General features: G+C 41.2%; 1 protein-coding gene and 1 long non-coding RNA gene across 2 annotated transcripts in view; one reads left to right on the top strand and one right to left on the bottom strand.

Moving 5' to 3' along the window:
- Positions 1–218: 218 nt before the first annotated feature.
- On the top strand, positions 219–9179 carry LOC114155181 (uncharacterized). Its single transcript, XR_003597685.1, has 2 exons — positions 219–2655; positions 2735–9179. It is a non-coding gene; the product is annotated as an uncharacterized LOC114155181 (long non-coding RNA).
- A 2351-nt stretch (positions 9180–11530) lies between these two features.
- The window catches only part of ydjc (YdjC chitooligosaccharide deacetylase homolog), a 36816-nt gene continuing 33748 nt past the window's right edge, over positions 11531–14598 (bottom strand). Inside the window, exon 6 of the mRNA XM_028034958.1 lies at positions 11531–12972. Within this exon, the coding sequence (XP_027890759.1) occupies positions 12642–12972 (331 nt within the window). The 3' untranslated portion in view covers positions 11531–12641. The remainder of the gene's footprint in view (positions 12973–14598) is intronic.

The following is a 14598-nucleotide window of genomic DNA, read 5'->3' as shown; positions in this document are numbered from 1 at the left end:
CTACTTTGAAGAAACTAGAATATAAGGGCTATTTTCAGTTGTTTTACACTTTTTGTTTAGTGCATATTTCCACATGTGTTATTCATAGTTTTGATGCCTTCAGTGTGAATCTACAATGTCAATAGTCATGAAAATAAAGGAAACTCAATGAATTAAAAGGTGTGTCCAAACTTTTGGTCTGTACTGTTAAATATATATATATATACATATATTGGGCACACTCATGAATAATGATATCTATCTATCTATCTATCTATCTATCTATCTATCTATCTATCTATCTATCTATCTATCGCTCGCCTCAGACCGTAAGCCATCACCAGGTAAATGAAGTAGTTGTTGCTTGCCTTCGAGTCCTGCTAACCCCTCAACATGACAGAACCATCTGGCCAATCGGACTCTGCAGCACAACTACGGACCGTGCTGTCCAAACAAGGTGTCCTCTTGGGCAGGCATGATGCCACCAATAATGTCGTGTTGCATCAGCTGAACTCCATGCTTCAGTATTTACATCAAATGGCTAATCAAATCCAGACTTTACAGGACAGGTTTCCTCCAGCTAACCCTGCTCCGGCTCCTGTTCCAGCCCCCACTCTGGCTTCAACTTCAGCTGCTTCTGCGCCACCTCTGTCCTGTGACGTCATCACGCCCACTCCTGAACATTACTCAGGTGAGCTAGAGAAAAGCAAGGGTTTCCTGCTTCAATGTACGTTAGCTTTTCACCGCTCCCCACGCTCATTTCCCGATGACGCCAGCAAGATTTCTTTTATTTTCTGTTACTAAGAGATCGAGCGCTTAGATGGGCGGAGACCGTAGTTGATGAAGAGAACCTCATATATTGAGGAATTTATTGAGCTCTTCAAACAAACATTCTGTCCCAAGGTTGGTGAAGAAGCTGCCTCAAAAAGAATCTGGAATTTAAGACAAGGGAATAGATCAGTGGCTGATTTTGCCATTGATTTTCGCACCATTGGAACAGAATCAGGTTGGAATGAACCAGCTCTTACAGGAGGTTTCCAACATGCCCTGAACAACAAACTGAAAGATGAGCAGGCATGCCGAGATGAACCTGGCTGTCTAGACGAACTAATTAAACTGGCCATCAAGATAGATAACAGAATTAGAGATAGATCCCGACCCTCAAATTCCCGGCCTTCTCTGCCTCCCATTAGGAGGGGTTCTCCCAGCCCTGACTCGCCCAATCCTCCAATCCAGAACCCATGCAGGTAGGCCGAGCCCGGCTAAGTCCAGAGGAATGGCAAAGTCGTATATCCTCAGGTTGTTGTCTTTACTGCGGGTCCTCTCAACATTTCATCTCCTCTTGTCCAGTACACAAAAAAAAGCCCTAGCCCGCCAGTAAGTCTGAGGGTCCTGGTGGGCGGATCTAAAGAGAATGATTACCTCCAGCTAAGTCTTCCTGCTGTACTCACTATCCAGCATGATTCCTACCCCTTCCAAGCCTTAGTAGATTGAGGTTCTGAGCAAAATCTCATACACCCTGATCTAGAATTTGATCTGAATATCAAATTCCGGTCCAGGCATGACCTTCCCCCTGTAGGTGGCTGCCTTGGACGGTAGTCCTATGGCCAACATAACCCACCAAACTGACCCAGTTTCCCTCCACATCTCTGGCAATCACCAAGAATACATTAAATGCTTTGCGTTTCCCATTAAGGGTGCCCCTCTGGTTCTTGGGTTCTCCTGGCTCTGCAAACACAACCCCCACATTAACTGGGCCGATGCTCGCATTGACTCATGGAGCCCTTATTGTCTCAACCAATGCTGCAATCTGCTAAGCCATCTCTGCCTTCAGAGCCGCCCCAGCCCATTGGTGAACCTGATCTAACTAATGTTCCTAAAGAATACAATGACCTCCACTGGGTATTCAGTAAAGATCTCGCCCAGTCTCTCCCTCCTCATCGCCCCTATGACTGCTGCATAGACCTTCTTCCTGGAGCCCTACTTCCTTCCAGCCGTTTGTTTAATATCTCTAAGCAAGAGAGGCAAACTATGGAACAGTATTAAAATGACTCACTTAAAGCAGGTCTCTGTTGGATTCCGGGGTTTTTGGGGGTTTTTCATGTCTGGGTCCTTTTTCGGCTAGTCACTAGCCTTCCACCAGATGGTGCCACAGACTGCTTTTCCTGGCGGGGCATGCCAACCTCCAACACACCTGTTTGGCATCTCCTCATCATCTCTGGAGCTCAAGAGGAGCTGACTGCCGGTTCTTCGATGCCTGAGTGTTTGCCAGCAATGGTAGTCAGAGCCCTCCAGCGAAAGCTCTTTGTTCACTTGAGTAACTTCCCGAGTAATTCCTCTCGTTGTTCTCCTCCTCCAGGTGTCCTCCTCGAGACACTGAGTTCCTTTGTTAAGGGATTATTTCCCCCTGGTTTTCCGGAACCCATTGCCTTGTGAAGCTGTGGAGATTACCCACTGGTTGCCCGAGTCCCCGCACCTACCCTTGGAAACACCGTTCGTCAGTCGGAACACTCCTCTGTCTCCAGCCCGCCAGATCCTGCCTGTCCGCCTTCCGCCGCCAGCTCCTGGACCCAGCTGGTTCTCAGACAAGCCCGGACCCATTGAGAAGACCCTTTGGACTAAACGACCTCGATCCAACAGTTAAACCCTCCCGGACTTTCACCATCTACTCTGCAAGTAAGATCAGTCCGTTTCTCATTCCCTCACTCCCTTTTCCGACGCCCTCGAACTCACCTTCTCTCTGTTGCCTCCATAGTGTGCCGCATTTCCCGAGAGCCGTATTTCCTGGAGCAGACGCACCTCTGCTGATTTTCTGATTATTCAATAAACCATTTTTACTGATTATCCGTTTCCCTGTGGTGTTCTGCATGTGGGCTAGAAAAGTAGACCCCAACATGACAGTCTCATCCGTCCCTCTTCTTGCCTCCTTGGTACAGGATTCTTCTTTGTGACTGTAAAAGATAATACTCTCCCGCCGTGTATCGATTATAGAGGGCTCAACCAAATCACTGTAAAGAATAAATATTCTCTCCCCCCCATTCCTCAGTTTTTGAACCAGTTCACCAAGCCTCCATCTTCTCCAAGCTCAATCTGCGAAACGCCTATCATCTTATTCGCATTCAAGAGGGCGACGAATGGAAAACTGCATTCAAAACCCATATTGGTCACTTTGAGTACTTGGTCATGCCCTTTGGTCTCTGCAATGCCCCTGCCACTTTTCAGAACTTGGTCAATGATGTTCTTTGGGACTTTCTCAATGTTTTTGTTTTTGTCTACATTGACGATACTCTCATCTTCTCCAACAGCCTGGATGAACACCGCAAGCATGTCAGGTTGGTCCTCCAAAGGTTGATGGAGAACCGGCTCTTCATCAAGGCTGAGAAGTGTCAGTTCCATGTTTCTTCCATTACCTTCCTCGGTTACGTGTTTGAGGGTGGACAGGTGAAGACGGACCCAGCTAAGATCAAGGCTATAGAGGAGTGGCCTGTTCCGAACTCCAGAAAGCAACTCCAGTGCTTTCTGGGGTTCGCTAACTTTTACCGCCGTTTCATCCGGAACTTTAGTGTCATCGCAACTCCTCTCACTATTCTAACTTCCATCAAACAACCCTTCAGATGGATAACGGAGGCAAAGCTCGCTTTTGGTGAGCTAAAAAGAAGGTTTGTGGATGCTCCAATTCTTATTCACCCTGACCCTTCTGCTCAATTCACAGTTGAAGTTGATGCATCTGAGACTGGTGTGGGAGCCATCTTGTCCCAGCGTTCTCCCAGAGATGGCAAGCTCCATCCGTGTGCCTTTTTCTCCAAGAAGTTTACCACCACAGAGAGCAGGTACGCTTCTTGCCATAAAGCTGGCTCTTGAGGAGTGGAGACACTGGCTTGAGGGTACAGAGCTCCCGGTCATCATCTGGACTGACCATAATAATCTGGCTCATCTTCAGTCTGCTAAATGCCTGAACCCACGCCAGTATCGTTGGTCTCTCTTCTTCTCCCGCTTCAACCTCAACATCACCTACCACCCTGGTTCCAAGAACACTAAGCCAGATGCTCTCTCCAGGCTCCACTCCCCAGATGACCCTTCTGAGGCCTCTGGAGCCATACTCCCAGCCACCTGCACCACTGGGTCCCTCACCTGGGACTTGGAGAGAGCCATCCGGGAGGCCCTCACCTCTGATCCAGACCCAGGAGGAGGACCCCCCAACCTCCAGTATGTCCCAACCTCCATCCGGGCCTGTGCCATCCATTGGGCACACTCATCAGGTTTCTTTGACCATCCTGGTATAAGCTGTACCCTGCGCTGTTCATGTGCCTCCAATCCCTAATCTTGGAGTGTCCACTTACCGTGGGTGGTTTACGCCCATAACTCGCACATCTCATCTCCATCTGGGTTATCTCCATTCGAGGCCTCACAAGGATTTCAACCATCTCTTCTACCTACATCCTTCCCAGATACTGTCATTCCATCAGTCGGGCATCACATACAGAACTGTCAACATATTTGGCACCAGACTAAGGCTGCCCTTCAAAGAACTTCTGCCCAAAATAAGCATCTCGCAGATATAAAGAGAGTTCCTGCTCCCACTTCCTCACCCGGCCAAAGAGTTTGGCTATAGTCTAAAATCTTTCCACTAAAATCATGTTCCCACAAGTTATCCCCCAGGTTTCTGAGTCTGTTCATTGTTGAAATCATCATTAGCCCATCTGCAGTCCACCTTAAATTGCCTTCTCATTTCCGTGTCCATCCAGTGTTTCATGTTTCTCAGATCAAGCCTACATCTCTACTCCTTTGTGCCCTCCTTCCAAGCTCCCTCCACCGGATGGTCACCCGGCCTACTCCATCCGTCGCATTGTGGATGTGGGTCCTCATGGGTGGGGTAGAAAGTACCTAGTTGACTGGGAGGAATATGGTCCAGAGGAGCGGTCCTGGGTCCCACTTTCCTTTATACAGGACCCATCCCTCATATCCTCTTTTGAACTCTCCGCTGCATCTTCTTCAGGTCGACCGCCAGGAGGCGTCCTTTGGGGGGGGGGGGGGGGGGGGGGGGGGGTGTACTGTTGGGTTCTGCAGGGCAGGGGAGTGTACATTTACAGGGTGGCAGGCTGACGGGATCCAGCTGGTGCTCATCATCACCAATCAGCAAAGGCCTTAAATAGGAGGGGCTTCCCTGAGGCAGATGCCAGATGGTTTTGCTTCCACAGTGGTACACTCTAGCTCTCTGTGCTGCATTTACTGTGTTTAACTTGTTTCTGATTTCTCTCCCATCTATTCCTTCCTCATAGAACCAGCTCTGACCACTTCCTGGTGCTCATACTAACCCTCAGACTGTAAGCCACCACCAGGTTACACCATCATTCTCTTCATTTACTTCCCTGTTTTACTTCCTTTTTCTCAGTTCCTCCTCTGGCCCGGTTCCTCCCTGCTGCCACAGATCAACACCTCTCCAATAATACCTTGTCTCACTCTTTAAGGGCTGTGCTGTCACCACCATCACCATGAATCCTTGAAACAGAAGTTGCCTGTTCAATTTCTGGTCTGTTCGCCCTTGTTGTTTGTGTCCCTGAGCATCTTGCCTGCTGTTGTTGGTCAGAAGGGCCGAAGGCGCAAAATTAGTCTCTCTTCTGTTAGCCTATCCCAGAGCAGCTGTAGCTGCAATCTAGTAGCTTTCCATCATCATTGTGTGAATGTTCCCCTGGAGGTTTCAATTTGGGATATAAAGAGCATTATAAATATTATTATTTCTTGTTCTAAAAATAACCATTAGGTCACTTTCTTAGGGTAAAAACTGCTGTAAGGTTAAGTAAAGTGAATTAGTCTTCTTTGTTTTCAAGCTACAAATGTTTAATAGAAAATCTTGACTGTAATGATTGTAAGTTGGAAAGTAAACAGAGTCTTACATCAGGAGTGTATGGCATCTACAACACATGTTTCATTTTTCTTCTGTTTAGGTGTCCTCCTTTCCCAGCAGTCAACAGTGGCAGGGACTATGGAACACCGCAAGAAGCAGAGTAACACTGAGGGAAAGCCCCTGGCAACATTTTTCCAACCCTCTTGTTTCTCTTACTCTACTGTTTCTCTTCATGGACAAAGAAACTCTTCCAAGTGACCTGAATGAACCAAATTAGGATTCGCTCCTTTGTTCTTCGAGACAAAAAGACTGCCATCTGAGCAGGAACATTTCAACACCATGATATTTTTAAGCTTTATGGCCATCTACCCCTGATTCCAGAAGGATCTTATCATACACCAATGATACTTTTACAACACCTTTGATCAATTTCTTTACTATCCTTTGAAGAAAGAAACATGAACACAAATATAGCGCATCAAACACAGCTACACAGCAAACATCTTACAAAATGACTTTTGTAACCATTTAGTTTCATGTGCTCATTAGAAATGTTGCTCAAATTAACTGATTACAAAAATTTCTGTCAACCATGGCGTTTGCTTCAATGTTGAGACATTTTTACCACATAAAAGAGTAGTGTAGTAAAAACACATTATTCTTTGAAAGAATTGCTGTACCTGCTACTATCTCACTATAATGACATACAATATCATTATATTTGTATTTATTATCTCATTATTAAATTATTATTATAGCTAAGTCATCATATCAAGTCATTATGAAGAGATTTTTTTTATCACAGTGGAAGAAGCAGGCTGCCATACTTTACTTTACTTTCCATACTTTATTCTTTTTACTTTTCCTTATGCAGCCAAGCCATCCTCATTTGCATTAAATCAATTGGAATATTAACTATAAAAGTTCACAAATAAAAACCCATTATAGATTAATTACACAGATGTTTTAAAGTTTTTAGGTTTAATGATTTCTTAGTTGCAGCTAATAAAATCATGGCATTTAAGATTAGAATATTACATCAACAGTGAAGAATATGTGTGATACCTGCTTAAAGCTTATTTTCAAAAGATACTTTTAATCTAACATACAAGACTCATCGGCACTCATTCTAATTTATTAAATATTACGTACTATGAAACTTGTACATTTTGTCAGTTTTGGTCCTCCAAAGAATCTAACTTTGTACCACAGGAAAAACAAATACACTTTAGTGTGTCTTTCAGTAGTATGTAATTTTCGACAGAAATCTATGGCTTTTTAACACAGTGTTAATTTTAAGCATGACTTACCAGCAGAATGATAATCAATAGGGAAGCAATAAAACATGGCAAGGATTCAATCTGTGGAAAGAATTAGATGAAGTTGTTAACAGATGATGGAAAAATGTCAGTAAGTGTTTTTTGAGACAAATATCACTTGCTACAATCAAGCATGTCTTATCAGTTTTTTGTTTTGTTTTGTTTTTTTTTTACATATATTGAATATAACAAATTGTCCAGCTGCACAGTTTGTTGTTTTATTAGTTCCTTTTGTAAACTTAATGATTTTCTTAATGATTTAAAAATAGAGAAAGTATAGTACCCCAATGACCCCAATGATGAACGGCACCATTGGACTTCGTGTTCCCTCGACCGGACGCGGGTCACCGGGGCCCCACTCTGGAGCCAGGCCTGGAGGGGGGGCACGATGGCGTGCATACATCTGCCATAGCTTTTGATTTTAAATGGGTAGAATATTCAGATGAAGTGATCTTCTTGTGGTTTCGTCGTGTATATAAATTGTTCCTATGCTATGCTAAGCATGACTCTTCAGCTTCCACTTCAGTCCTGTCACTCAAATAATATTATAAAATATATTTAACATTAACACAACCTGCTGTAGTTTTTGGTTTGTAAACATAATGGTAGCAATTTTGGACGCGTAGCACCGACAGATAGACTTAGCTATCTATCCGTGCTATGGTAGGAAAATCTGATGAGGCAGCACTGATAGTCAGAACATTAGACCCCCGCAATCTTGGGAAAGTCGAGATTTGAGCTACCTACCTCAATTAGCTGTGGCTCTGCAGCACAAACTAAAACCTCCAGTAAGTAAACACTTAAAGGAAAAAACATGTAACAACTTTAATTTACTTTCACTGCTCAATAGGAAGAAACACATTAACAATAAAAATCAGACTACAGTTCATTATTTCATTACTTTGGCTGAATCATGATAAACTGCCTCATTATACCATAAATCAAAACTAGCTAAACTGCTACGTTGGTTTCATAGACTTGGCTCCTTTTTCTGTCGAAGGTAGCCAATATTTCAATTATATTTAGCTCTCTAACTTTAATGGGAAGAGTTTGAAACTGGAGGGAGCGGATGAGCATTATCAGCTAGTGCTGACAGCTCTGTATGGGAGCCGAGAGCAGAGGAGCTATTGCAGAGCAGCTGACGGTAAAAAAAAATAAAGTATGCCTTTATTTGTTATCATCTTCAATGTAAGATGATAACAAACCACAAAATAAAATCTGAATACTTTTCTATAAAACTCTGGTGCTGAGCCTTAAGTTTAAGTTATGATACTCCCAGATATTCAATTTCTACATATTTATAGGTTCTCTGCCATCCAGGACATGGAAAAACAAACAAACAAAATATTAAAGTTTAAAGCAACTTAAGTTATAATTTAAATAACACATAACTTGTATTGAGAACCACTGCAATAAATCAATATTTATGAGGACTTTTATTAAGTGGAGTCACTCATTAAAACTTATTTTTAGTCAGAGCCTTACATTTTTGTAAAAGTGTAGCTGAGACAAGATCGGTGACACTGAACCAAACTCATATCTAATCAACATTTGAATCTTAATTTGGCTTCTATGGGTCTCAACAGGTTGTTTACTGAGAAAAACATATTTGATATGCATTGCTACATACTAGTCATTTTTGGTGGTGCAGCTTAAACACAATAAAAAAACTTAAAAAAAGTTAAACCACATTTTACGTTACATTTGACTGTAACTTTGCCAACCACCCCCCCAAAAATTACTCTTAAAAAATTTCTGTTTATGGTCCCTCCCCCAATAATGAGATGGGATTTACGCCCCCATGCAAACACTGTACATTACTATATAAATAAGCTAAATTATGGAAAATCAGTTCATACATTAAATGTTTTTTAGCCATTTTATTGGCGACACACAGACAGGACGAGCATGCTACCATAGAATGGCAGCCAGTGCAGTTAGTGAGAGGTTGATCAATCCCAGGTGAGGCTCAACTCGCTGCTGCCTCACCGGCTTCGCTTCTGAGCATTTGACTGGGAAAATTCAGCGATTTTGAAGAAAAAATAATCAGAATTGGTTAAGCTAAATAAAAAATAAATACTTTATAGTACAAACCACAGGGTGAAAATAGCAATATAAATTATTTTATTATATATTATTTTCCAGGTTGACAGGTGAGGCTCTGCCTCCCCTGACCGCACGTCACTGATGCATATATATATATACATATATATTACAGGGTTTCCCCCAGAAAACTTGCTAAGCCCGGTGGCCGGGGCTTGGAGGCGGTCCACCATGTTTTTATATTAAAAGATGTTGACAGGAAATGTAAAAATATTACTGGGTAAATGTATGTTACTGGACAACATCGCCAGTGAAACTATTTAAACCCACAACAGACTCTTAAAAACAAATTTAAAAAAAATACAATTAAAATGAATATCAATTATTTGCACTTCTGTTTAATCCAAATGAAGTCAGCAACTCCATCAGGCCCCCAGGAATTCAGGGGCCCATAAATGCTAATATTTTAATACAGACCACAGATACAACAGTAACATTTGTTTATTGAGATGATTAATGCTGCTAAATTTGATTTAATAGTTTCAGCATACATAAATTAAAAGATTTAAAATTATTTATTATTTAAATGTAAGACTTAAAGCAGCTGGCAAGTTTACTTTGTAAAAGTTCAAAGAACAATATTCATAGTTAGATTGTTTTGTTACCACAGCAACAATCTGATGGTCTGAGTTTAATCTTTGAGTTTGACCTCTGTTCACAAATACAAATGAGTAAACTGCAATTATAACTGATTGTTTTTACGTTGGCCGGTTAAACTACTCCCTCTCTCCCAGATGTCACTAAATCTAACACAGAAGTTGTTAGAGGTGCTGATGTTTTTAGCAGCTAGAGAGGCACCTAAATCAAATTTTGCTCAAGGCCTCCTACAGACTTGGACCGGCCTTCCATGACGAGTTAAATGTGCTACAAACGGGAGATTTAATTTAATGATGCTAATGTGGCTTTAGTAGCTCTTCCATTTTGTGTCTGTTGAATTTTTAATAAGCGTCACAGAAATTGCTTTGGTTGCCCAAATTTAAGGGACGAGTTTCTCTGATCTTCGTGCGGCCGCGAGCATTAACTCTGGCTGACTAAGTGGACAAAGGATTTGATATGGTTTGATGCTTAGTGTAACCAGAAAAATAATACCAAAAATAATAATAAAGTAATATAAAACCAGGGTCATGCGTGACTCCTCACCAGACTGAACCTGACTCCACTGGCTAAATATATACATATATATATATATATATATATATATATATATATAGCCATTGTTGTAGCCATTGGTCCAAACTGGACCAATGGCTACAACAGATCCCAGGAACAACATCAGACATCTCAGTCCAGAAATGTCCAGTCCTTGGCACAGCCAAGATACTGCGCAGAACCCTCAAGCTCCCAGGCCTCTGGTAGAGGACCCGAGCTCAGAGGATGAGAGAGACCACCCGCGGTGGGTGAGAAGGGAATTTTTATATATATATATATATATATATGTATATATATATATATAGGGCCTACAGTTTAAACGATTTCAAGTATTTGTTTGTTTATTGTTACATAATTTGGGCTTCCAGCTCATTAAGTCCATAAAAGCAGGAATTAAAATTTAGAATACTCTGAAGAAATCAGCCCAAATTTCACAGGGTATGAATGTTGCAAATTGAGTGTGACACACTAATCATCTACTAAAGTCAAAGCACCACCAGGTGTTATTAAATTGCTTGAGTTTGGTTCAATTGTCTCAGTTCCGTTCATTATGGAGAAGACTTGATACCCTCCATAGGATGGGTAAGCCACAAAAGTTCATAGCTAAGGATGCTGGCTGTCCACAGATAGCTGTGTTCAAGCATGTCAATGGAAATCTAGTGATATGGCAACATTTGGCAGGAGAAGTTGCACCAGCCAAAGAGATGATTGTGGATTAAATGATCAAATCGAGAAGATTCAACAATCTGGCAGAGATCCATAAAGAGTCACAACTTCAAAAACCACTGCAGAATGCTAGGAGGGAGAAGAGATCGATTATTTTTTTAAGGATTATCTGTTTTATGTTAGGTCATACCAAAAGTTTTAATACATGTAAAATCTTTTTTTTTTTAAATTACACGCTGCAGCTTTTAGCAGACATTTGGTGAGATTTCACTGCCGAATGAAGGTTGAGTGGCACTATGTCTGTGAAATATTATTTATCAATAGCGCATGGCAGCAGTCCAACAGCGAGAGTAGAACCAGGATTTTACACAACTATCACGATGACTCAAATTATTTTTCGGGTTATTCATTTAGCCTTCTGATTGTCATGCTCATCCAGCTGAGAGTTGGTCCAGGTGAGCTGCTTTACTTGCTGTCTGATCGCTTCAGGTGTCTTTTTTTTCTGTTTGCCTTTCTTTTTACTGTTACTAAGTGAACATGGTGGTGGTACTGACTGTATTTTATTGCAAAGTGTTATGGTTTTCAACCTCTATTTTAAAATCAGTAAGAAAATCACTAAGTTTACAAAGGAAACTGATGGATACACTAAATTCAAAAATATATATTTTATAAAATAGACTACTCTGTGTTTGACCATTTTTTTTGTCCTCCCAACTGACTACACTACCTCTGAGATGTGTGAGTCAAGGCACATATCTTGACTCTCAATGTGTTGAGCACTGATGATGCACATAAAATCTGATGCAGATTGGTTGATGTACTAAGGAGGTTTAGCTGTTGGAATAATCTACAGGGAGCAGTGGAGTCAAATTACAATTTAAGGCAACTGGGCTCATTAGAAGTTAAAGGTAAATCATATGAAGTTTGGTCCAAATCAGATGATGCATGTGTGATTTAGAGTCAAATGTATGTGAATGGCAACAGATTGGAATTCGCCATTAAGCCACGCCCACATGCTCCAGCCAGCAGCTCATGAAGCGAGAAGGATTTACCAACATGTTCTATTTCATTAAGTACATGTTTAAATCTGCATTAATCATAGAGTAAAAAGAAAAAAAAAATAGTAGGAAAAAGGCAACTTCCTCCTAGGGGGATAAATGGGTGAGTTGATGTCACCAATTGATCATGTGTATGTGATAAACTTGTGATAAGTTATGACAAAAAAAGTTTCATCGAGCTGGGAGCTACCTTTTTAATGCTGTCATCATAAATAAGGAAGCATTAAAAATAATTGTAGAACATGACCTTTTAGACTGTATTCATCTAGTTTAACTTCCTAAGTTATACTTTCTTTTATATATTTAAATGTAATTCGATTTCATCCAAACAAAATTATTTAAGAAATTCCCTCTGGTTACCTGACCTATTTTAGTAAACAAAATGTTCCACATGGTTCAGGATTTGAAGTTCTTGTAATTAAACCTTTCAGGCTCAATTAGTATTATAAACATCTCTGATGACTCTACATATATAAACTTTATCCACAAGTGTAAAACTGTACTATTCCATGACAACAGTTGTCAAAGGTCTCTAAAACCACAGAGTTGGACTCCCTCCTGGCAGTAAAGCTCCAGGACAGATGGGCTTCTGAGCATATTCAGCTCATGTTCTCTTTCAGCAGACTGGGAGAAGTCATCTGGGCCCTCCCCACAGCCACCTTCATCAGGATGACTTGGGTAACCTGGATGAACCATAAGCTCTGCTGTGACGACTGGTTGATGAAGGCCAGGTGATCTTCTGGAGATGGTGTTAGAAGTTCTTGTTCCCAAAGCTTGCTTGAGAGCCCTCTGCAGGCTCGAAACTGACATGTTCTGACCCATGGTGGAGAGTCCCAAGTACACGTCTGGCCACCTGCAAACATTATAAAGTATTACAATATTACAACAAAAGGGGGAATAAGAGCTCTAAAAGGAAACAAATTAAATCAACCCACAACATTCAACAATATACAGTGCACCCAGAAAGTATTCTCATTTTTCAAAAAGATAAAAAAATTATATAAACAGTATATATTTGCAAAAATTAACACCAGCATATGGGTATAACAGACAAAAGAGTCATCTCTCGTTTATTCAAGAGAAGAGCTGTTGGCTCTTGGAGCTGCGGAGGAAGTATCGAGGCTGCAAGACTGAGGCTAAGCTACAGATTAGGCTTGCTGACAACCAAAAGAGTTTTAAACCATCACTTTTCTGTGTGAATGTAAGGAACATCAACTCACTACTCAGTGAGATGGATGATGGGACAGTACAGTTTTCAATTCAGTCTGCTGTCCAGGTGAGGAGAGGAAAAGCTTCCAGAAGGAAGGTAGAAACTCCACCTCTTATGATGGAAATAGTGTTTCTGGGAGTCTTCCAGTTATGGAATGTAGAGAGAGGACACAAGTGAGAGGACTCCCAGTTAACCCTATACTTCTTTCCTATTTCATTGATCCTTACTTTCCATTTTCGACTTAAGAGTTAGCATTAGTTTGTGTTAAGACTATTCCATCAAAAATGAGCAACTCTAAGAATTTTAAATCAGCTACAGGTGCTTAATCTCCCCCAGCAAGTGCTGCAGGGAGGCTAGCATCATCTTTTACTACACCTGGTGAGCCTGTTGCTTTGCCTTAACTATGGGTGAGCCATGCAAAATATTTGAAATAATGTGAAGGCTTATTAGCAGTGCACGTTTTAATGATTTCCTTGCTTCTTTGGATGGGTGACCCTGATATTGGTCATTTGAGGGGACCAATGCCAATAATGATATTGGTCATTATCGACATATCTACATATGTAGATATGCAGATCTACATATGTAGATATATGTATATACAGGCATTATTCTAAGAACATTCTTTTGACACACCCACATTGTCCAGCCAGTAGACAGTGTTGACAAAATATTTCAGCATCACATTATTGTCTGTCAGACACAGGATTAAATCTACATGAATCAAAGAGTAAAAGTAAGACATCCAGCAGCAAAACAGGTGGCATTCATTTCAAAGAGAGTGGGGTTAAAGTGGTGTCACCAGTTGACTAGTGCTGGTCTGTTATGACACAGAAAGTGTGATGCAGCTGGGAGATTGTATGAGGAAGTTATTCCACCTTGATGTTTTATGGCAAATGGTCAGATCTTGGTGCTTGACTATGCTTGCATGCTTTGATGCAGCCAAAAGCTTTTCCTCTTCAATGCCTCAAAAATCTGCTGAGTGATTCTGAAGTCTGCATGTCAAAAGATTTGGGATGAGTTCGCTCAGATACATATGTAAAGGAGACAAAATTATGTCTTTGATAAAAAATGGCCAACCACTTGTTTGAGACTTTTTTGTGGATTCTGACAAGTTACACGTGTTTTTATATGTTTGTGTCACGTGGTAGCTATCAGATACCTGGTAAGAGAAAAAGTAGCCCTTGGTCTCAAAAATGTTGGACACCCCTGATCTAATGTGTGTGCTAGGCATCTTCTTTCTGATTAAATTTACTGTTGGATTCATGT

The sequence above is a fragment of the Xiphophorus couchianus genome, chromosome 12 (genome assembly GCF_001444195.1).
Source record: "Xiphophorus couchianus chromosome 12, X_couchianus-1.0, whole genome shotgun sequence".
Lineage (NCBI taxonomy): Eukaryota > Metazoa > Chordata > Actinopteri > Cyprinodontiformes > Poeciliidae > Xiphophorus > Xiphophorus couchianus.
This window is presented reverse-complemented; position numbering and strand designations above follow the sequence as displayed.